The sequence below is a fragment of the Heptranchias perlo genome, chromosome 25 (assembly GCF_035084215.1).
Source record: "Heptranchias perlo isolate sHepPer1 chromosome 25, sHepPer1.hap1, whole genome shotgun sequence".
In the NCBI taxonomy this organism is placed as follows: domain Eukaryota; kingdom Metazoa; phylum Chordata; class Chondrichthyes; order Hexanchiformes; family Hexanchidae; genus Heptranchias; species Heptranchias perlo.
This window is the reverse complement of record NC_090349.1, coordinates 32,648,518-32,673,987: the sequence shown is the minus strand read 5'-3', so window position 1 is coordinate 32,673,987 and position 25,470 is coordinate 32,648,518. Positions and strand designations below refer to the sequence as shown.

Genomic DNA, 25,470 nt, shown 5'->3' with positions numbered 1-25,470 from the left:
TACCCCAGTTAACTATTATTCAAATCTGAATTGAGTTGTTGAAGTAACGGTTATTATTTCTGGATTTGGTGTTGGTGTTCATATTTGTAGTCAGTTGAGGCTAAGACCTATGATGCTGGACTGAAGGAAGGTAATCTAATGGTGCTAGTGAGGACGGTGGTGAAAATGATTGTGGGACTTTTGGTGTATTGGGGATGAGAGGGATGGTTCAGATGAAGTGCTCTTGAATCAGTTGCTCTCTCAGAACTCTGGCAGCTAGAGACACTTGGGGCCCGATATTACCATGGCGGTGGATTTGTGGCAGGGGGTCGATTGGGCGCGTGGGTAACGCGCCCGGTGAAATCAGTCTGCTCCGCGCGCAATCACAGGCTGATTGGATCCACTTACCTGTTCTTCCGGATTCCCCGCTGCTAAGCTGCGCGGCGGGCGGACTGCGCATGCGCAGTAAGGTCTGTCAGCTGGAGGAGCTCTATTTAAGGGGCAGTCCTCCACTGACTGATGCTGCAAGAAATAGGAAAAATTACAGCATGGAGCAGCCCAGGGGGAAGGCTGCTCCCAGGTTTATTGATGCCTCACTCCAGCTCTTATTGGATGGGGTGAGGAGGAGGGGGAGGACAGAGATCTTCCCCTCAGCGGGCAGGCGGAAGCGGCCTGCCTCTGCCACCAAGAAGGCCTGGCTCGAGGTGGCAGAGGAGGTCACCTGCACCACCAACATATCGCCCACCTGCATACAGTGCAGGAGGCGCTGCAATGACCTAAGTAGGTCAGCCAAAGTGAGTACACTTACTCATTCCCCTACACTCCATCTGCCACATCACCGCCCCCACCCCACATCTCCTTCTGCACAGCCAACACTACTCTGTCACATCACCCCTCATACCCATTCAAACCTCATCCTCATCTTACCTGCACTTACTCACCTCGCCAGTACTCATCCCGCCACTACCACTCAACCCAATCCTCATACAATCTCATGGCTCTATCTCATACTCACCCTCTCATGCATCTCTTTCACGGCCAGCCTCACTCAACCTGCCACTACCTGTGCTGCAGCCACAGGGCATGCATCACATATGTGCAGTAGGCAGCGTAAGGCAAACATGTCGTGAGCATGAAGGGGCTGCACAAGGGTGTTTGAGGGTTTGTCATGGTTTTTACTTATATTTAATTTCTGATCAACGCACATTACATATTATATTGGCACCACTACTGCCACGTCTTTGCGAATCTTGTCTGGTTTGTGCAATAATGCCCTTTCCTGAGGATCACAATGAAGACCCACAACTGATGCCACCCATTGTGGGTGCAGAGTGGGTGTAGGTGTATTTGCAGGGCTCTTTTGTGCAGACGACTGGGAGACGTCGGCGATGTCCCCGGTGGCACCCTGGATGGATGCGGAGGAGAAGTTGTTGAGGGCAGTGGTGACTTTGACAGTGACAGGTAAGAAGATGGTGCTCGGGCCAGCCGGGAGCAGCTCGGCATGAAGGAGGCTGCAGATGTCCACGACTACATGTCGAGTGCCTCTGAGCCTCCATGTCCACAGAGAGGTCCAGGAAGCTGAGCCTCGGTCTGTGGACCCTGTGGCGAGGGTAGTGCCCTCTGCGACGCATCTCTCTGCGGTAGCCCTCCCTCCTGCTGCGCAGGTGGATGTGTCACAGCACTGTGTTGTGGAGCTCCACGTGTCAGAGGTGGACGGCGAGGCTGGTGAAACTGTTCGCCCTCCGAGGAGGTCATGACTGCAGCTATGGCGGCCCTCATCCGGAAGATGTACATCTGAGGGGGTCCGCAAGGTAGGTACATGTGTCTGGACACTGGGGTAAGTGTGCATCTTTGTGAATTTTATTGTTAGGAGGAGGCCAAACTTTGTCCCAAGTGACAGAGTGGCTTCCTGCAATGAGTGAGGGTCTCCCCCCACCACCTGTCAAATGGACCTTTGCAGCTGCCACAGGCTGATGGCTGCAACATGTCCATTTGAACTGGGAGTGTTTCCCCCAGTATGGGAAACAGTCCCAGTCAGTTGCAATATCCCATCCCTGCTAAAATAACAGGTCAATCAGGTCTGTAAACAACCTGAAGTACCTGTTCAATTACTTTAAGTGGCACCCCGCCAGCTTTAATTGCTGGCGGGAGTCCCACATGCGGGGGCTGCGCGCGCATGTCAGCGCGTCAGTGGTGAACCCGGAAATGGGGCAGGTTGGAGCCGGGCTCCCGACCCGCCCCGGGAATCCCCGATTTTCGTAGCCCCCCCGCCACCAACGCACTCGATCGCGGGTGCTAAAATCGAGCCCTTGGTCTGCTCTTCCTCTTTGTGCTGCTCTCCCTCCTCCTCCACTTCATGCCACCCAGGTCAGGGCTGGTCCCTCAGTGTGACAAAATTATGCAGCATGCAGCAAACAACCACAAATCTGGAAACACGGTCAGGGGTGTACTGCAGAGCTCCTCCCAAACGTTCCAGGCTGCGGAAGTATTGCTTGAGCACGCCGATGGCCTGCTTAATTATATTTCTGGTGGCACTGTGGCTCTCGTTATAAACACGTTCTGCGTCTGAGTCTGTGACATGATTCAGCCATGTTCGGAGAGGATATCCCCTGTCACCAAGTAGCCAGCCTGTGACCTGACAGCTTGATTAGAATAAAGCACAGAGAACTGGCACAGGATGAATAAAACTTGACCGCTGCCAGGAAACCAGGCACAGTCGTGCATGTTGCACTGCCCCATGACATAGCTCCGTGACAGCTTCCTTGGTGAAGCGCCTGCCTCATGGATTGCTCCTTGGTGAAGTTGAGGTATGAGAAGTGATCCCTGAAGACCTACTATGACTATGACCTCCCTCTCTCTTCTCCTGCTCTCTTTTGGCTTCTTCGCTATTCCCCCTCGTCCTCCAGCCCCTAAGTCAGACCTACCACACTACCCATGACTAGAATAAACTCATTCCAAAGCAGTCCAACATTAGCAAAAACTTGGCAGAAGTTAGAAATCAGTCATAGAAGGCAGGAAATATTTTTAAAACATTCAGAAATTAACCAGCAGCTGAAGAGGACAAACCGGCAACTAACCTGTATGTAGTAGATGAGCCTTTTAAATAGCGTTGCTGCAGGATCCTTCCTGACTGTAAGCACCATAAGTTGCTGGGCGAGTTTATCACATGGTGAGTCAGGCACTGGGGCAGACCAATTTCACAGGTCCTACAAGTGTAGGACCCGTATTTAAATATGTTAATATTCGAATGCTTTGAGGGCACGCCCTGGATGCCAATTCAGCGGCGCAGGACTGCCGCTTGTATGTCGCCCTCCATTATTGGGCCCTTAGGCGCCCGCTTTACACGTGCATAACAGGTGTGACGCGACCAAATTTCTAGGCCTTGGTGTGTGCTGGGTATGGCCTCCTACAAGCACCCTGCTCACCTGCTGGTTGCTGAAACTGCTGCTCCTGCTTCTCATCCTCCCAACCGTTCCTTCACCCAAATGAGACTGGCAATAATATCATCCATGATAAGCAGATACAGATCGATGAGGGTAAGTAAGGCAAAAAAAAAAGTGAGAAAGAAGCAATTTGGAAACTGGAAGCTGTCCTGGCAATCTAAACAGCACACTGATACACACATCTTGTGATCCAATACCTGCATGTGAATGCCCTTCTAAATACTGCTTCAGTGGCTCTGAAAGACCAATCCCGCTAGGATTTACTGGCAGTTGGGCGCTGGGCAGGACTTAACGTGATTTCATATTAAAATGGCATTGGGGTCCTAATTGCATCATAGGACTCCTATTTGAAAATATTCATTAGGCTCCTGCCTGTCTCTGGTGGGAGCCTTGGCTGACTGATAACTGCTGGGAACAGACTGTAATGTATGCTGCAGCGATTTTAACCTCTTGCCTGCCCTGTTCTCGCCAGGCGGGCAGGGGTAAAATCGACCCTAAAGATTCTATTTTCTAATACACATGAGATAGAGGAAGAGGGAGAGATAGAGAAAGACACAAATTGAGAGAAAAGCGGACAGGCAGTTTTTTCGTCATTCTAATTTGATTTGTTTTTTAAAGTTGAAATTTGGAAGCAAACAAGGCCTCTTTGAGGGAAACAGATACAAAGCTAGGGTAGGAGAGGGAAGAGAAGGAGGAAAACTGGTTGAGGGTGAGGGCCCCCTGGCTACCTGCCCCTGGGAGTTGGGTGTGTGGATGGAGTATTAAGGGTGAGTGCGAATGACAGAGGAGCATGGGGATAAAAGGGTTGAACGGGTCAGTTTCAAGAGGAAGAGTTAGTGATGGGAGTGAGGGTCTGGTAGCAAGAGGAATAGGTAATGGAAAGGTGAAGGGATATGGGCCTCAATACAAGCAAGGGAATAGAGGAAGTGATGGAGGGAATGTGAAGGGAGCCGCTGAAGGCCACATTTTCCCTGCAAGCTCCACCCCAAATGCAGCCCGCAGCTATTGGTGGTTCCTCTCCCCACCACCTTCCACCCGAAAAGAAAAAAAAAAGACAATGAGAGAAGCAAAAAGAAGAACTATGGGGAGAGAAGCAGAAGAGCAAAGAGATGGACAGAACCAGAGGAGAAAAGAGCAAGATAAACTGCAACATAAAGACAGCAGAGACAGGTATGAGAGTAGCTGTTACAAATTTGAGTCAGGGTTAAGTGGCATTAGTCGCAACCTTATGCAGTCTACGCATTTTACTTTTATGGGAGTTGACTCACATTGCCCGTTATCATCATGTATACCAGTGTAACCCAGGGATATAATAACATCCCTTGTGGTCTGGACCAAATCCTTGTTTCTTAAACTCTCCAAAGGCTGAACCAAGTTGTTGTTGTTGTTGACGTCTTCTTGTTTGCAATGCTCGACTCTAATTATTAGATTCTAAAATATTTTTGTTGAGATTCTCAGAGGCAAAAGCTTCACAGTGTATACACAGAATGATTCTATTGGCATTGTTGACAAAGAGTCTCGTTGTCTTAGCACGGCCCTCCTACATAGTCCCACTAGGTGAATGTAGTCCTCATGAATATGAAACTGGAGAGATTGGGGTTGATTAGAATATTTGTGCCACACTTTTTGATGTTGATGTTTTGCATGTTAGCCTAAGTTGTCAGCTTATATTGCTATTAAATGTTTCTCATTGTGATTCATGATTCCTAAAAAAAAGTTTGAAAAAATTATTCAGTTAAAAAAATTCAGTCTGTAACTCACATCCAGTTATCTATTAATTATACTACACTCTCAATTAATCGTGCCCTCCTTTTACCCATTTATCTACTAATCCACAAAATTTTTTTCAGGTCTGAGTTACAACTAGCTCTGAGTTGTAATGGTGGTTGACTAATTAGAATCATTCTGATTTGCAACCATTGCATTCAGCAGCAGTGGCATTTACAGAACTATTACTGGCTGTCAGGAACCTAGCCTGCATATAGAACTGTCCAATGTGGCTGGGCTCTTGGGTGACATATTCTCAAATTATAAAATTGAAATCCAACCATACTCACAATTTTAAACAGTATCACTACTTAATACAGGCACAGGTAGTAATCTACCAATGACTATGCTGTTCATCTCAGTTTTGGCTCTGCATCACAATAACCTATAATGGAACCTCTTATCTGCCATTATAACATGTAATCAAGGTTCCGTTGTCTATATAAGCCATTCTAAACCCCATGATTATTTTCTTACCTGTAACTTACTTTCCGTTATCTTATACATACAAACCATTCAGACACCTCAATTAGTTTCCAGCCTGTAACTCCCTCCCAGTTATCCATTATTCTATATATAAACCATCTGCATCTTTCATCAGTTTCCAATCTGTAACTTACACCCAGATATGTATTGACAGGCATCCTGTGCCCTTTATCATGGCAGTCTGAGACCTAGGTCAGAGCATAAAAGGACCAAAAGCAGGATTTGACTTTGGGCCCAAAGTGCCACTAATAAGGCAGTAACCAAAGTGTTGTGATGTGTAAAATCAGTGTGATGTCATGTTAATCCATGTACTCAGCTTAGGTGACATAATGTATATACTATATGAACTTGGAAATGGTTAATAAGGCTTAAATTGTGCTATAAAACCATCAATAGTTGATGTTACAGTTATCCAACACATTATAGAATGCAAGTACTAGAGGAACTGCAAATTAAATGTGTCATCAAAGTGATTGAAAAGCTCAAATAACATCAAGAAAGGGTGACTGAGACAGAGGAAGCCCTAAGTTTGCTAGCTCACTTTTTGAAAGGACAATGGAGAAACAGAATTCTGAGAGACACGGCAATGGAGGATATGGTGGAGCTGCTGGATCAATCTATAGACCTACTAAGGTGACCCATCCAAATCTCGCTAAAGATTGTGCATACCCCTGCAGGTCTACACGGATGTGCTGGCCGACATATTCAGAGCTGATACCGATTAATAGTAATAGGTTTGGTTCATTCTGGAACCCAGCCAGTAACAATGAGCTTCGTGAGAAGAACACAGAGACGTCTTGCAACCAACAGACATCCTGGGCGAATCGATACTGTGATGAATTGGTAACAAAAATGATTCACACACTGTTTCAGGGCACAAACCAAAAAAAAAACCTGGAAAGCTCAAAATATTACAACAAAAAAATGATCCTTCCTGAATTTACTCCGCCACTTGCTCAATACCAAGATAATTGCTGCAGACCAAACTCCAAACAGGAACTTGGGGGCAGCACTTCACAGTATCTGAATCGCCTTCCAATGGAAAAAGTCCCCACAAGGAAGAATTTTCACATGGAAAACCAGGATGGCAGAAATCCATTCTCATATCAAGTGGATGATGAGAACTCTTGTATCAAACTTTGTCCCTTTGTAAAACCCATGCAACGCAAAGAAATTGACAGATACCTTCAGGCTCTTACTGAAAATGATTCAAGAAGGCTTTTCTGATGCCATGGGTGCAGTCTATAGTGGCAATCTGCGAGGACCAATTACACCTAGAAGACTCAGAGCAATGCATAGAGAATGATTGTTTTAAGGCACCATACACGAGGACATAAAACAGTCAAGCAAAAGGCAGTGTATCAGTAAGAATCTCGGCATTGTAATATGTGATTAAGAACAGAGACATGGTCTTTTGTTGAGTTCTTTGTAGACAGTAAAGATAAGTTAATAGACAAAACATTTTTCACATTGTTTAATTTGGCACAATAAAATTAAGATTCCAATCACATACTCATAAAATACAGATTGTCAGTCTGTGCTGATCTCAGTCAGAGCAGCAGTTGGAGGTGCTACAATTAGATGGAGCAGCACAGGACTGGGGAGGATAACATTGGCTGGAATTCCTAATCAATATTCATAATCCATACTGGAAGAGCGCGTGTGAAGACTTGGAGGTGAAAGCAGGATCAAGCTTGGCTATGCTGACCCTGCAGCTGAATTAGCCTGTCAACATATGACTGTTTAGGCTCACACAAAGAATGGACCTTTAGGTGAAATTGGTCCACAAGGGCAGAAAACACTAGGAATTTATGGATCAGAAATTGGCTCAATTGTACATCAGAATCATGTTTTCTCTGGAGTCAGTGATTGGGCATTATTGTTTACATTATACAGAAATGATTTTGAAGAAACAAAATGATAAACAATTGCTGATACAGCATTGGGGGCAGCTGCAAATAATGGAGAACAAGCAGATTAAATGCAGAGGTCTCTGGATAGATGGGGGGATTGGTCTGACAAGTGGCAGATGTTATTTAATGTGGGCAGCTGCAAGTTGATGGGGCTGGATGAGGGTATTTTCCATTACTAGCAATTGAGCCAATTTCTGATCCAGTTTATGCTGCAACAACTTGCAGCTGAATCTAGACCATACAGTCAGTAACACTGTGCTGTCTAGGAGGGGTTGAGCCTAACAGAGAAGGAATTAGATTAGCATATGCACAGTTGTAATGATTAACAGCCTTTTTAAGCTTTACAATCAGGTCCCTTTGGAGTCCGTATGAGCCATTCACCTGTCTCCACTCTCCATAGACCTGTTGACCATCGATTCAGAAAATAGAGCTCTGTTCTTGAGTGTTTGTATGAAGTGTTCTTATTCTGCACATGCATAATTGTACATTCTGATGTCTTGATACATACAATGGACCCATGTTACTGAGCCAGTTCTGTGCACCAGCATGCTTACGTCATTACAATAACTCACATCTTGATGAAAGCCCACTGACAGACTGAACCAGCTCAGCTTATTTAACTAGTCAGAAGATGAGAGGATAATTAGACAACAAATCACAAAACCTCTAAATATCTTGGATCTGCACTACTGATGATTCTCTGGAGCTCAGGTCATTTATGTTTGGCACTTGATTGCACTCCATCAGGATAAAATCTCCTTGAAATCCAATGAGCACCTCCTGGGGTAAAGATAGTAATTCTGTTCTCTGAAATGGTCAGATTCAGTAGCCCTGATTTTAACCCCCTCGCACCCAATAAAAACAGGGGGGTTTAAAATCGCGGCAGCTGCCATTCACCGTCTTCTCGAAGACCTTGTGCCAGATTCTATTTTAAAAGACACATGTTGGTCAGTGTGTGATGCCCTTGGTCCAAGCAGGTGAGGGCCTCATTGAGATTCAATAGTTGGGCTCATTCGGACCCTAACGCTTTTTTACTTTCTGTCGCACGTTCAGCACCAAGTGATGACCTCAACAGGCCCATCAGGTACCAAGAGGCAGCAAGCCCAGAACAGTGCCGGAAAGGTAAAGCTTCAAAAATTTTTTTAGGGTTTTTTGGGGGACAGAAGGAGCAGGAGTGCACCTCCAGGCCCTGTAAGGAAACCTCTGTCTCCCCTGCCCTGGGCTTCCACTCCTTTCCCGACCGTGATCACGTCCAGAGAACCCCCTCCCCACCCCCCCATCCCCAATCCACTTGCCTGACTGCGGGAGACTGTCTCTCGGGTCCCTAAGGGCATCCTCCTGCCATGCTTGCCCCGCTCCCACCCGCCAGCCTCATTCCCACTGGGCCTGGACTTTGTCAATGAGGCCTGGGAGTTAAAATGGCCTGGCAAGGTCATCACTTGGTGCCGAACGTGCGACAGAAAATTTGATCATTTAAATACATAGATTTTTTTTTCCCTTCATTTCCATTGGCGAGTTGGGGTGAGCCTGCCGCTCGCCCTGCCAGCCCCATGCTGACCTCTCGTCTCGAGTTAAAATTGTGGCTAGTGATTACTCTCAAACACCTACCCATATGTGGCTTAAATTTTTTTAAAATGAAAATGAACATTAAGGATAACCATAATTCATTTTAATTGCTCAATATATAAATCAGGGTGCACGCATATATATATGTATGTAAGAAAATATAGTAATAGAAGGATAGAAATTAATATTGGTGATATTATATGAATGTCCAGGATTCGCAACCTACAAGGCTACAGACCAAGAGCTGGAAAGTGGAAATGGGCTGGATGGTTCTTTTTCGGCCAGCACAGACACGATGGGCCGAATGGCCTCCATCTGTGCCATAAATTTCTATGATTCCTCTCTTCTATTTAAACAGAGGTGTTAATGTATTTAAAAGATACAGGTTAAAATAGCAGAGGAATTTGATATGGGGACATTAATACGTGAGGTTCATACGTGAACATCACCAACAGTAATTTCTGATGGTGTTCTGTAAATTTATCAGAATTTGATCATTAAATATATAGATTTTTTTTCCCCAATTTCCTTACCTCGTCTCTAAAGATGCTGACTTAGGTTGGGCGACAGTTGTTTGGGCCCTGACAGCCTTTCAGTACAATGTTGGCAGGCTATTTGATCTTGGAGAAGATCGCAGCAAATCTGAATCTCCTCACATAACAGTTAGAATCATAGAATGGTTACAGCACAGAAAGAGGCCATTCGGTCCATCGAGCCTATGCTGGCTCTTTGTAAGGGCAATCCAATTAGTCCTATCCACCCCCCTCCCTTTCCCCATAGCCCTGCAAATTTTTTCCTTTCAAATATTGATCCAATTCCTTTTTGAAAGCCACGATTGAATCTGCTTCCCTTTCAGGCAGCACATTCCAGATCATAACTATTTGCTGCGTAGAACAGTTTTTCCTCATGTCGCTTTTGGTTCTTTTGCCAATCACCTTAAATCTGTGTCCTCTGGTTCTCGATCCTTCCGCCAATGAGAACAGTTTTTCTTTATTTACTTTATCTAAACCCTTCATGATTTTGAACACTTCGATCAAATCTCCTCTTAACCTTCTCTGCTCTAAGAACAACCCCAGCTTCTCCAGTCTACCCATGTAACTGAAGTCCCTCATCCCGGGAACCATTCTAGTAAATCTTTTCTGCACCCTCTTTAAGACCTTCACACCTTCCTAAAATGTGGTACCCAGAATTGGATACAATACTCCATTTGTGGCCGAACCTGTGTTTTATAAAAGTTCAACATAACTTCCTTGCTTTTGTACTCTATGCCTCAAATAAAGCCTAGGATCCCGTATGCTTTTTTAACCGCTTTCTCAACCTGTCCTGCCACCTTCAAAGATTTGTACACATATACCCCCAGCTCTCTCTGTTCCTGCATCCCCTTTAGAATTGTACCATTTAGTTTATATTGCCTCTCCTCATTCTTCCTACCAAAAGCTATCACTTCACACTTCTCTGCGTTAAATTTCATCTGCCATGTGTCCGCCCATTCCACCAGCCTGTCTATGTCCTCTTGAAGTCTATTACTATCCTCCTCACTGTTTACTACACTTCCAAGTTTTGTGTCATCTGCAAATTTTGAAATATATATCAAAAAAAGCAGTGGCCCTAGTACCGACCCGTGGGGAACACCACTGTATACCTTCCTCCAGTCCGAAAAACAACTGTTCACCACTACTCTCTGTTTCCTGTCACTTAGCCAATTTCGTATCCATGCTGCCACTGCCTCTTTTATTTCATGGGCTTCAATTTTACTGACAAACCTATTATGTGGCACTTTATCAAACGCCTTTTGAAAGTCCATATACACAACATCAACCGCATTGCCCTCATCAGCCCTCTGTTACGTCGTCAAAAAACTCAATCAAGTTAATTGAACATGATTTGCCTTTAACAAATCCATGCTGGCTTTCCTTTATTAATCTACACTTGTCCAAGTGACTATTAATTTTGTCCCGGATTTTAGTTTCTATAAACTTCCCCACCACCGAGGTTAAACTGACTGGCCTGTAGTTGCCGGGTTTATCCTTACACTCTTTTTTGAACAAGGGTGTAACATTTGCAATTCTTGAGTCCTTTGGCACCACCCCATATCCAAAGAGGATTGGAAGATTATGGCCAGCACCTCTGCAATTTCCATCCTTACTTCCCTCAGCAACCTAGGATGCGTCCCATCTGGACCGGTGACTTAACTACTTTAAAAGCAACCAACCTTTCTAGTACTTCCTCTATCAATTTTTAGCCCATCCAGTATCTCAATTACCTCCTCTTTTACTGTGACTTTGGCAGCATCCTTTACCTTGGTAAGGACAGATGCAAAGTACTCATTTAGTACCTCAGCCATGCCCTCTGCCTCCATGTGTAGATCTCCTTTTTGGTCCCTCATTGGCCCCACCCGTCCTCTTATTACCCGTTTACTATTTATTTGCCTATAGAAGACTTTTGGATTCCCTTTTATGTTAGTCACCAGTCTATTCTCATACTCTCTCTTTGCCCTTATTTCCTTTTTGACTTCAGCCTGGTTCTCACTTGTATTAACCTGATATATGTCATAAGCCCCCTTTTTCTGTTTCATCTTACTCTCTATCTCTTTTGTCATCCAGGGAGCTTTGGCTTTGGTTGCCCTACCTCTCGCCGCCATGGGAATGTACCTAAACCGTACCGAACTATCTCCTCTTTAAAGGCCGCCCATTGTTCGATTACAGTTTTGCCTGCCAATCTTTGATTCCAATTTACCTGTGCCAGATCCGTTCTCAACCCACTGAAATTGGCTCTCCTCCAATTAAATATTTTTACTCTAGATCGCTCCTTGTCCTTTTCCAAAACTAATCTAAACCTTATGATTGTATGATCACTGCACCCTAAATGTTCCCCCACTGACACTTGCTCCACTTCATTCCCCAGAACTAGATCCAGCAATACCTCCTGCCTCGTTGGGCCAGAAACATACTGATCAAGAAAGTTCTGCTGAATACACTTCAGAAATTCCAACCCCTCTTTGCCATTTACACTATTACTACCCCAGTCTATATTAGGATAATTGAAATCCCCTATTATCACCACTCTATAGTTTTTGCACCTCTCTGTAATTTCCCTGCAAATTTGCTCCTCTATATCCTTCCCACTAGTTGGTGGCCTATAGAATATACCCAGTAGTGCAATGGCACCTCTATTGTTTCTTAACTCTAACCAAATGGATTCTGTCCTTGACCTTGCAAGGACACTCTCTCTTTCTTCAGCACTGCATTATTCTCCTTAATCAATACTGCCACTCCTCCTCCTTTTCTTCCTTCCTTACCTTTCCTGAATGCCTTGGGCACAATTTTAATAAGGCGGTGGGATGGCAGCGGGAGGGTCAGTGGGCACGCAGCAAACACGAATAATAAAAACTTACCGTTCCCCATGTGATTGCGACTTAATTGATGTCCATTAATCTTGTTTCCAGGTTTGCCATCCGAAAGCTGTGCAGCGGGCAGACTGCACACCCGCATGACAGGCTGTCAGCTGCAGCATCTAGATTTAAAGGGCCATTGCTCCAATAGATTTTGCTGGAGCAAGAAGACCCAATGGAGCAGCACAGGGGCAAGGCTGCTCCAAGATTCAGCGATGCCTCACTTAAGGTGCTGCTGGATGGGGTGAAGAGGAGAAGGGTACTATTTTACCCAGCCGACAGGAGGAAGCACCCTGCCTCTGCCACCAAGAAGACCTGGTTCGAGGTGGCAGAGGAGGTCATAAGCAGGAGCAACATACCTTGGGTCCAGTGCAAGGAAGTTTTTCAATGACCTAACTAGGTCAATAAAAGTGCGTACCCTTGCTGTCGCACATCACCCCCCACCCCCCAACTCATTCTGCACTGCCAAGACTACTCCATTACATCATTCCTTACACCCACTTAGGGCTCATCCTCAACTCACCTTCACTCCCTAAGCACTTCCTCACCTCCCCATTTGTCACCCCACCACTACCACTCACCCCATTCCTGATACAATGTGATGTCTCTGTCTGATACACACCCTCTGATGCACCTCTTTCACAGTCAGCCTCACCCAAAGCAATGCATTAATTGGCTGACCACTTCACCATCACTCACTCACACCCCTGTACTTTCTCCCCTTCTCGGAGAAGTGCAAAACACATGCAAAAGGGTGAGGACTGGAGTGGGGGGGGGGGGGGTGGCACAACAAATAGTGGTCTTCACAGAGGCAGAGGAGGAGGCCCTGGAGATCAGCCGCCCCCTTGAGTGCCTGTCCGTTGGGGACGCTGAGACTGGCACCCCTCAAACGTCTGGTGACACAACTTTAACATTCATCACACACAACATGAATTGATGTTAAAAATGACGAGCATACTGAGGTGTTCAACATGCCAATCGCAACATGACACATCTGTGATGATGCTTAATATTGCCTTCTGTTTTCTTACAGGCCCTTCAGGCAGTGACGGGAGAGGGCAATTCCTCAGAGGAGCTCCCGGCCTCTGAGGGTGCACCGTCACATCTTAGTCAGTCATCCACCAGTGCAGATATTCACACCTCAGTGGTCCTAGCAGTCAGTTAGTTGGGTTGGCTCCTGTTGAGTCACCACACACAAGTGAGCACAAGCAGACACTGGTGGCAGGGGCAGCTATGGAGAGTCCGCGTCGGTGGGCGCACTCCTCTCCAGGGTCTGCTCAGCTGGACGCAGATGCGGGGGCCATCCTTTAAAAGGAGAATGTTCAAGGGACAGCAGCACATTTGTGAGGTACTGGAACAAGTGCTACGCACACTCTCCACAATAGCGCAGAGAATGGAGGAGTCCAACTCCTGCATTAGTGATGGCACAAATACGTGAGGGAATCTCTGAGATAGTGCCACAGGGAAATGAGGAACTGTCTGAGATAGTGTCATATGTAACTACTGAAATGTCTGCGATGGAGACGAGGCTAGCCTCCATTGAGCTTCAAGCACGGCTCACAAATGAGTCCATTCAGGCCCTGACAATGCCGTTTGGACTCACGGTGAACAACATTCTGCCGCCTGGCTCCTCCCCTGGTGCTCAGTGCCGCTTATCTAGATAAATTATCTATTTCTTTATAGATAATTACCTTTTAATCTTTTTTTTTCACTTTTTAAAAAAAGTTTAGCACCTTCTTTCCCCCTCTACACCTAATTCCCACTCTTACCAAATTCTCAAGTTCCCACTCCGTTCACAATCCACTCTCTTCGCAATGCCTGCTCTGTGCTTCAGTAGATAACCACCTACTTTATACACCTTTTTGATAACAGCAGGTACAACTGCTCAATCAGCTTCCAGCTCACAGTAATTACCCTCCAATCAGGCAGTCACTTACAGCTGATTGACTGTTGACTGTTAACTGCCACTGACTTGCAGTTTCTGTTAACACACTTTCCAGCAGGGGTTACTTGAAAGTGAAGAGGAGCAGGAGAGCAGGTTGATTTTTCCTCTCTTTACCGTGGATGTGCTACGAACATCTTTAGTGTCCCATTGCTGCTCCTCAGAGACTGAGGATCGGGCCTTGGACATTCCTGCTCTGGCTCAAACATTCAGACTTGAAAAATAGAGCATGTTTTTACTCCAAGCTATCATATCACAACTCAACCACCTGATGTTGTACAATACTTACTGTACCTTCATTGCACAACTTATAGAGCCACGAAACATAGTATAAATACTGCATTCCACAGGAAGCTACTCACCGCATGAGCAACCATTAATACTGCACCTGTTGTGGTCATCTCCACTATTTTAATTATTAATACTTAAAGATCTCCCATTATGATATCATAATAATGGCAGTGATGCCACTTCAGCTTCTGATGATGTAGTGAAGCTGTCATTATGTTTACTCTTTGCACACTTCAAAGTAATTTTGTGACATTGAGCATTCACTTATTTGTTATGTTATATACAGGACAAGAAAAAGCCATCAGGCCCATCTGAACTTGCCCACAAGAAGCAAAATAAAACCAAAGACTTATAGAATTCAGGAGCCTCTTGTCAAAAATTCTTCTTTTGTCCCCTCAAAGGCAATGAGGCAAATCCCAGGAAGCCTCACCCGTTGGTTATTACCCAAAATCTTACCTTCCTTCTGTCACAGTCTCATAGATTTCTAAAAATGCCCTTTTGAGCGACTGTAAGGAGTCAGTCCTCACCAGCACCTCCAAAGTGCTGCTCCTCTGGAAAAAAAAATAAAACTTCCAAGCCATTAGATAATGGCTCTCCATTGTTTCTAATTTTTCCGCTTCCTAACCCAGTAGTCAGGCAAGTGTAGCACCCCAGCTGCTGCTCCAATGCCCAGCCCAGGCATTGAACCTAGGACCCTATGGTCTTTATGGTTTAGGGTTGCCAACCCTCCCGGATTGACAGGGAGTCTCCCAAGAATGAGGCTGTCCACCAATATCTACTACAAGCCCACCGACTCCCATAGCTACCTTGATTACACTTCCTCCCACCCCGCTTCTTGCAAGGACTCTATTCCATTCTCCCAGTTTCTCCGTCTCCATCGCATCTGTTCTGATGATGTCACTTTCCACACCAGTGCTTCCAATATGTCTTCCTTTTTCCTCAACTGAAGATTCCCTCCACTGTGGTTGACAGGGCCCTCGACTGTGTCCGGCCCATTTCCCACACTTCTGCCAACACCCCTTCCACTCCCTCCCAGAACCGTGCTAGGATCCCCCTTGTCCTCACCTTCCTCCCCACCAGCCTCCACATTCAATGGATCATCTTCCACCATTTCCGCCACCTCCAGTGCGATGCCACCACCAAACACTTCTTCCCCGCCCTTCCCCTTTCAAGGGACCGTTCCCTCCGCGACACCCTAATCCACTCTTCCATCACCCCCAACACCTGCTCCCCTTCCCACGGCGCCTTTCCATGCTAGCGCAGGAGATGCAACATCTGTGCTTACACCTACTCCCTTCCCACCATCCAGGGCCCCAAACACTCCTTCCAGGTGAAACAGTGATTTACTTGTACTTTTTTCAATTTAATATACTGTATTCGCTGCTCACAATATGGTCTCCTCTATATTGGGGAGACCAAACACAGATTGGGTGATCGCTTTGATGAACACTTCCATTCATTCCGCAAGTGTGACCCTGAGCTTCTGGTCACTTGCCATTTTAATTCTTCATCCCATTCCCATTCTGACCTGAGCCTCCTACACTGTTCCAATGAAGCTCAACGGAAGTTCGAGGAACAGCACCTCATCTTTCAATTAGGCACTTTATAACCTTCCGGACTCAACAATTGAGTTCAACAACTTCAGAACATAACCACCGCTCCCAATTTTTCAAACAGCAAGTGCTGGTAATGGTTCTGCTATTATCATTTGCACCTCCTCTGGACCCATCTTTTGTTTATTTATTTGTCCCATTACCACCCCTTTTGCCTTGCACCATCATCCCTTTTACCATTAAATCACTCCTTCCCTCCACCCTATCACAGACCTTTCCTTGTTCTTTCCTCCCCCCACCTCCCCTCCCCTCCTTTCCCTGGCTCTGTACTTGCTTAAATCTCTAACTTCTTCCAGTTCTGATGAAAGGTCATCGACCTGAAACATTAGCTCACTTTCTCTCACTACAGATGCTGCCTGACCTGCTGAGTGCTTCCAGCATTTTCTGTTTTTATTTCAGATTTCCAGCATCCTCAGTATTTTTGTTTTATGTTAGAACAATGTGATCCTGTTTACAATGTTACATATTGAGCCTTCCCAAGAGTCTTAAAAAATGCTGTTTATTTTATGTACAAAGTTACTTATTTGCACAAGAAACATTTGGGGAGACAGTACTGAGTCACAAGGAAAATCACAGTGGGAAAGAATTCCTCTAATGGTTATGTGCAGCAAAATCTTAAATGGGTTTATGAAAACTTATAGAATCGTAGAAAGGTTACTGCACGGAAGGAGGCCATTTGGCCCTTTGAGTCCGTGCCGGCTCGATGCAAAGCAATCCAGCTAGTCCCACTCCCCCACCTTAGCCCCATAGCCCTGCAAATTTTTTCTTTCAAGTACTTATCCAGTTCCCTTTTGAAGGCCATGATCGAATCTGTCTCCACCACCCCCGCTGGCAGTGCATGCCAGATCCTAACCACTCGCTGTGTAAAAATGTTTTTCCTCATGTCATCTTTGGTTCTTTTGCCAATCACCTGAAATCTATGTCCTCTGGTTCTTGATCCTTCTGCCAATAGGAACAGTTTCTCTCTATCTACTCTGTCGAGAACCTTCATGATTTTGAATACCTCTATCAAATCTCCTCTCAACCTTCTCTGTTCCAAGGGGAACAACCACAGCTTCTCCAGTCTATCCACCCCTCTGATGTGGAGATGCCGGTGATGGACTGGGGTTGACAATTGTAAACAATTTTACAACACCAAGTTATAGTCCAACAATTTTATTTGAAATTCACAAGCTTTCGTAAGCTTCCTCCTTCCTCAGGTGAATGGTGTGGAAATGAAATCCTCGAACCCTTCGCATTTATAAATCACAGAACAATACCTGGTGATTACAGATAGTCTTTCCAACTGCCCGTTGCCAAGGCAATCACAGTGTGCAGACAGAGAGGTGTTACCTAAAAGGCCACCGAATATACAAACCACCAAAAAAAAAGAGAGAGAGGCAGAAATATAGAAAAGACAGCAAATGACCCGTTATATTAAAAACAGATAACATTTGTTCGCTGGTGGGGTTACGTGTAGCGTGACATGAACCCAAGATCCCGGTTGAGGCCGTCCTCATGGGTGCGGAACTTGGCTATCAATTTCTGTCGTGTGTCTCGAAGGCCACCTTGGAGTATGCTTACCTGAAGGTCGGTGGCTGAATGTCCTTGACTGCTGAAGTGTTCCCCGACTGGGAGGGAACCCTCCTGTCTGGCGATTGTTGCGCGGTGTCCGTTCATCCGTTGTCGCAGCGTCTGCATGGTCTCGCCAATGTACCATGCTCTGGGGCATCCTTTCCTGCAACGTATGAGGTAGACAACGTTGGCCGAGTCACAGGAGTATGAACCATGCACCTGGTGGGTGGTGTCCTCTCGTGTGATGGTGGTATCTGTGTCGATGATCTGGCATGTCTTGCAGAGGTTACCGTGGCAGGGTTGTGTGGTGTTGTGGACGCTGTTCTCCTGAAAGCTGGGTAATTTGCTGCAAACGATGGTCTGTTTGAGGTTGGGTGGCTGTTTATAGGCGAGTAGTGGAGGTGTGGGGATGGCCATAGCGAGGTGTTCGTCGTCATTGATGACATGTTGAAGGCTGCGGAGAACATTGCGTAGTTTCTCCGCTCCGGGGAAGTACTGGACGACGAAGGGTACTCTGTTGGTTGCGTCCCGTGTTAGTTTTCTGAGGAGGTCTATGCGATTTTTCACTGTGGCCCGTCGGAACTGTCGATCGATGAGTCGAGCGTCATATCCCGTTCTTACTAGGGTGTCTTTCAGCGTCTGTAGGTGTCCATCGCGTTCCTCCTCGTCTGAGCAGACCCTGTGTATTCGCAGGGCCTGCCCATAGGGGATGGCCTCTTTGACGTGGTTAGGGTGGAAGCTGGAAAAGTGGAGCATCGTGAGGTTGTCCGTGGGCTTGCGGTAGAGTGAGGTGCTGAGGTGCCCGTCTTTGATGGAGATTCGTGTGTCCAAGTAAGAAACTGATTCTGAGGAGTAGTCCATGGTGAGCTTGATGGTGGGATGGAACTTGTTGATGTTATCGTGTAGTCTCTTTAGTGATTCCTCGCCGTGGGTCCATAGAAAGAAAATGTCGTCGATGTATCTGGTGTATAGTGTTGGTTGGAGGTCCTGTGCAGTGAAGAAGTCCTGCTCGAACTTGTGCATGAAAATGTTGGCGTATTGGGGTGCGAATTTGGTCCCCATGGCTGTTCCGTGTGTTTGGGTAAAGAACTGGTTATCAAAGGTGACGACGAGCACCTCGCTATGGCCATCCCCACACCTCTACTACTCGCCTATAAACAGCCACCCAACCTCAAACAGACCATCGTTCGCAGCAAATTACCCAGCTTTCAGGAGAACAGCGTCCACCACACCACACAACCCTGCCACGGTAACCTCTGCAAGACATGCCAGATCATCGACACAGATACCACCATCACACGAGAGGACACCACCCACCAGGTGCATGGTTCATACTCCTGTGACTCGGCCAACGTTGTCTACCTCATACGTTGCAGGAAAGGATGCCCCAGAGCATGGTACATTGGCGAGACCATGCAGACGCTGCGACAACGGATGAACGGACACCACGCAATAATCGCCAGACAGGAGGGTTCCCTCCCAGTCGGGGAACACTTCAGCAGTCAAGGACATTCAGCCACCGACCTTCGGGTAAGCGTACTCCAAGGCGGCCTTCGAGACACACGACAACGCAAAATCGTCGAGCAGAAATTGATAGCCAAGTTCCGCACCCATGAGGACGGCCTCAACCGGGATCTTGGGTTCATGTCACGCTACACGTAACCCCAACAGCGAACAAATGTTACCTGTTTTTAATATAACGGGTCATTTGCTGTCTTTTCTATGTTTCTGCCTCTTTTTTTTGGTGGTTTGTATATTCGGTGGCCTTTTAGGTAACACCTCTCTGTCTGCACACTGTGATTGCCTTGGCAACGGGCAGTTGGAAAGACTATCTGTAATCACCAGGTATTGTTCTGTGATTTATAAATGCGAAGGGTTCGAGGATTTCATTTCCACAACATTCACCTGAGGAAGGAGGAAGCCTCCGAAAGCTTGTGAATTTCAAATAAAATTGTTGGTCTATAACTTGGTGTTATAAAATTGTTTACAATTATCCACCCCTCTGCTATTTCTAGCAAAGGTGCAAGAACACTATGAAAGAGCAACAGAGCGAACATTTACTGAAGTACAAGCATGAACAGAAATGTGTGACCCAAAATTTGGACAACAGAAAGTAAAGTTTGTGGGCCGGAGCCGTGTTTCCTGCAGAAGATTTTTTTTATATACTGATTATAAACGGGATGGTCTTGGACGTGGTGATCAACACGATCAAATGTTGCATGATCAAATCTCCAGGAATACATCCAACCAGACTTGGCAACCCTGTTATTTCCGTGTAAGATTGTCAACCCTCCCGGATCTCCCGGAATGGAAGATTGCTCTCCCAGACACTGCTGCTGGCAACCAGGGAGAAAAATACATTGCATTCACGGTTTGCACCTGTGCACTTCACTTCTCGCGGGACGGAGACGGCCCAATCTGCAGCTAGGGAATTCACAGTAATAATTAATTCAATTTATTGATTCCCTGCTCCAAATGTGATTCTCCTCGGCTTCGACTTTCATAGGATCTGTTCTGCAATTCTGGGCCATAATGGCGGACATCCCTACCAAGAATGCACTGCGTGCTAGAATACACCCAATCAAATTTAGAGTAAAAACCACACACAGCCGCAGAAGGGGGAATTTGTATGTCGGCTAGTGAATTTGGTAAATTGCTTTTCTTCATTCAATAGCCACTCTGTTGACTAAGTAGTCAGTTGAATACTTACATATTAAAAAATCCACCGAATGCACTCATAATATAAAGTCATATGAAATGTTACATATCAAAAAAGAGAATTTCAAAATTGAAGGGGCATTTAAGTTTACTCTTGGAAAAAGGAGGCAGAGGTTTTTTTCAAGAGACTGCTAATGACATCAATGGGTAACTAGCAGGCATTTAGGAAAGGTCAGACTGTTGTTCTTGGTGCTGTGATACCTGCATGATAAAGCTGACTGTTGATTTTTTCTGAGCCCTCTTCTGTTGCCACAGTGATTGACTTTGTGAGAGGAAGCTGTGGGAGAGAAAGGCCCAATCTTTGAACATGCTGTTATGTTGAAATTTGATTGGCAGTTTACCAGGATGCTTTAGAAATCAGGATGTTAATCTTGCCACTTTTATTTTATTTTAATGATAACTGATACAAATGCTAACTACTTCAGTTTCTGCTGGGTAAGTTTGGTCTAGACTATAGGACTTCTTCAGCTTTACCATCGGAAATCTGGCCAATCAGGACTCATCCAGAATAACCCTCATTTTGCACTTCTCAAGTGGTTTGATGGCCACTTAACTATTAAAGTGTTGGCCAAGAATGTTAATCCTGCTCTGAATAGCAGGAAATAAGTTAAGCATAGCATTGGAATTAAACAGCCTGATTAACTGACAACACTGTTTCTCTGATTTTGAAAGACAATTTTATTATCTCAGGTGCTAGACCTCAAGTATTTACTCTCGTGTGTAATCAATGTCTGAGTTTTGAATGCTGAAACATAGATTAAACTACAATCCAAGTTTTAAAAATTATATGCATCATCTACTTGTGAAGGTTGCATTAAAAACTGTGGAGCGATAATGCAATAACATTTGCTAACAGCAGACAGATGTCATGTGATCAGATCTCCAGGAATACGTCGACCCTACATCCTTGCGATCTCCATGACCACCTCCTCAACTGAGGAGAGGATATAAATGGAGAAGCGGCAAGGGCCCTTCTGGTTTTTAGATGCTGCATTGGAAGTGTTGCCTACTCCCTTTTATTGCTTGCGAGCTTCCTTACAACAAAGAAGGGAAAATGTTAGCGGTGGTGAGCTGCTTTGAGGATGTGCATGTCAAGTTGAATAGTGGTGATGGTGTGTGAAGGATGGTGTGAGGAGGGGAGGGAAGTAGTAGTGAGCAGAGTAGCAGGTCCAGAGTGTGGGGGCATTAGGAGCAGAAAGTGGTGGAGTGAAGTGTGCTGCAGTAATTGGAAAAGAATGCTGATAATTGAGGGGAGGGTTGTGAGTGCTGGGGCTATGGATAGTGCAGGGTTAAACACAGAGTAATGTAAGGTCTGAGTACGGAGTCTTACCTTAGCAACCCTAGTCAGGTCATTAAACTACTTGCAGCATTACAGCCAGGTCTATGGGGCGATGCTCCTGGCGCTCAGCCACTCTGCCACCTCTGCCCACTGATGCCGAGTAGCTTGCCTCAAGATCTTCCCACTGCCTGATGGGAAGAAGACATGCCTCCCCCTGCCCAACTCCTCAACCAACACTTCCAATGCAGCGTCTAAAAACCGGAGGGACCCTTGCAGTTTCTCCTCTACCTGCCAGTTCTGCAAGTTGAATTGAATGCAAGTTGCCTGCACACCGTGCTCCACCCCTTCAAGATGTGCAGGCCGTCTTTAAAAGAGGTGCAGGATGCTTCTCTGCGCAGCATCTTCTTCTGGGCCAGGAAATAGGCTCAGATGAATTTCCATCCCTACTTGTTTCTACATGTCCTGGCCTTATTATTAGTTCCATTCTTGAGTTGTCAGTTGTTTGGAGGACCGTGTCCATTTTTTTTCTTCAACTTCTTGGTCAACTGTTGCTAGTTTGTTGGCGTGTATAACAGTATAATGCTCTTGTCATTACAAAACAGCGTACCAATTGATATACCACAGGAAATCAACTAATATAAAATACTTAACATCACAAAATTTAGTAATCCTGGACTATGTGCATACTCTATGTTAATTGCCTGGTGATTTTAGCACTTATTGATAAGACATAAGGGTAACAAAATAACAGAAAACATTTGTTTTATGCTTTTGTCTGGTTTCAAATAATCTGAGCCAGAAATCCTGTCTTTGCTAATTTTATTGGAAATGTAGATATTAGTAAAAAAGTGTGTTATGTTACTACCATCAGGTAATTTAATATATAGTTCCCTCTAGATACCAATGACAAGTCTGGTTTGAGATCCGCAGTTTCTCATAAGGACAAAATACCACTTTTTACTCATGTCAACCATTTTACTAATATTACCAAAGATAGGGATTTGTGCTTCTTATTGTCTTAATACTTTTCAGAATTTAAGCACCAATTTTAACTCATCAGTAGATATCAGCATTTGGCACAGTGTCGTCATGAGGTAATACCATTGTTGTGATGTCACAATCATTTAGTTCATTATAAAACCCACAGATATTTAAGATACTGCCTTAAAAGTGCAAAAATCATCATTGGGAAACTTCTCCAGATGCAGAGGAAAAGATCTAGGCGATAAAGTCAATTATGAACTTAGATGCCATCAGGAATTGATGCAGAATGTTAGAAAGGGAGGCCCTGAGTCACTTCTAAAAAGACAATGGAAAAAGAACGCATCAAGAGGAATAATGGAAGAAGTGATAGAAACACTAAGTCAAAGGAGAGACAAGATTGTCCAGCAGTTACAATACCTTTTAATCCATATAAGTCGGTATACAGGCAGGATTATGTTCCTCAAACCTATTTGAAAGCAGAATCTTTCCGCGTAGGATCCTGGTATGAAGGTAAGAGGAATAATCCCCACCCTGATGAAATATTCATGGTGCACCATCTGAGCCGAAAAGAAGCCAAAAGGGTCCCCACCCCTTTCCTGTATTGGAAAAGACGGCCTTCTGAAAAAGAAATACGCAAGATACTTAGTGGGGATTTCAGCACTGAATATCAGGAAAAATTTTCAGCACGGAAAGAAGGACTCGTGTCAAAACCCATTCTTCCTAGACCAGTTGAGCAGAAAAAGCAAATCTCTCATCCATTGATCACAGAATTCCAAGATCAGTACCGTTTACCATTCTTAAACAATGACGTTATGATTAACACTGCTCGTAATGGTAGCAATGCCATCCGGGATATTCCTCCAAAAGGAATAATTCCAGCTGTGACATATGCTCACATCAGAAATGAGGAGAACAGGAAGAAGGTGACCACTTATAAGGAGGATTATGGGAATGTCTATGATGGCCTTGCCTCAATCTTGAAGTCCATGGACATTCAAGGAATTGAAAGAGAACTGCAAAATTCAGATCCAAAAGAGAGAAAAGCACTGAGAAGGTTTCTGGAAAGTGTGACTAAAGCCTGTATCATTAAGCCAATGAAGTCAAAGATCTGCTAATCCACGCAACATGTCCAAGACAACTGCCTGCTTAACAAAAGCTTTAAGAATGACAGTAACCAAGGGAACAGAATCTCGTAGAGCTGCAATTTACAACATGGTACTATGGGATCAATAACAAAATCCAGCCATCTTGGGTATATTTAAATTTCAGTAAAAATGTTACAACCTATTAAAGCAGCTAACTGTTTGTAATTTATCTTCACTATTTTGCCAGAGGTTGATTAGTATATACTTTTTCAGGGCCAGTTTGCTACTGAGTTCAATGATCCTGCCTAAAATAGCAAAATTTTCTTCCAAGCTGCCTTACCCAGGTGCTATCCCTAAAATATTCTAAGCTGAGTGTCCTCTGCCCTTCCTTTCAGACAACAGTTATCAATTCCAAATCACTGCTTATTTGCAAAGGTTATTCTCCAAGAATTTCATTCAGCAATGAAAAATAAAAAAAATACTTTAAATAGTCCGTGATCAGGCAAGAGAAATGAATTACATTCTATCTACAGCAGAGAAACAGGCCATTCGGCCCAACTGGTCTATGCCAACGTTCATACTCCAAACGAGCCTCCTCCCATTTGAATTACCTCTTCCCATCTTGCCCTCATATCCCTCTATTCCCATCTTACCCTCATATATGTATAAAGGCTCCCCTTAAGTGAATCAATGCTATCTGCTTCAACCACTCCATTTAAATCAAGTGAATTGTTGATACCTACAGGGAGTGTGTCATGTGTAACTACATAGGCTTTTCCAGTCAGAGACTAAACTGTTGAACTCCTGCTCCTGCGAAAAATTGTTATATGCACTTCCCAAGTACAGCTTAATGACTGAATAAATGCTATTAAGAGTTTGATCCATATAGTTTATTCACAGAAGTGTCATTGACAGACATACTGAAAGTATGGAGCTATAACGACAATGTATTGGGTTGGATTCCTGTACTTGCCAGAAAACAATTTGAAGACAATTAGCAAGGAAAGGGTTGGAAATGACGAGTGGAATAAGAGGATGCAGTCACTGATTCAAAAACAGGACTAGATTTTCCAGAAGAGTCCAAAAGCTGTGGCATTACAACGGAACATGATTTTATTTATTGACCAAGATCATTAGCTGAAGTCACGTGTCAAATGGAAGACTCAATTTGTATGAGTGAGGTGAGCCTCTTCAGCATAGCATTGAAAAGATATATTGCAAGAGACAAATGAACTCTTCCAATTGGATTTTTGACAGGTACAAGGGGGAATAATCCTTCCCTGGCCATAGACAGGGTCAATTTTTACTGAATCATACGTAGCTGCTCTGGTGACGGTAAACATGTACAGCCACAGTTGGTGTTTTACCATTACCGTAACAATAGATATGTATTTTAGCAAGTTACTTTTATCATTCACATCATTGTACACATGTAATAAGATTTCCCATTGAACTTTTC

General features: G+C 44.8%; 1 protein-coding gene across 1 annotated transcript; it reads left to right on the top strand.

The window, feature by feature from the left end:
- The first annotated feature begins 23,252 nt into the window (after nucleotides 1-23,252).
- On the top strand, nucleotides 23,253-24,041 carry LOC137342315 (testis-expressed protein 26-like). Its single transcript, XM_068006255.1, has one exon. The coding sequence runs from the start codon at nucleotides 23,253-23,255 to the stop codon at nucleotides 24,039-24,041; it is 789 nt and encodes a 262-aa protein (XP_067862356.1).
- Nucleotides 24,042-25,470: the final 1,429 nt, after the last annotated feature.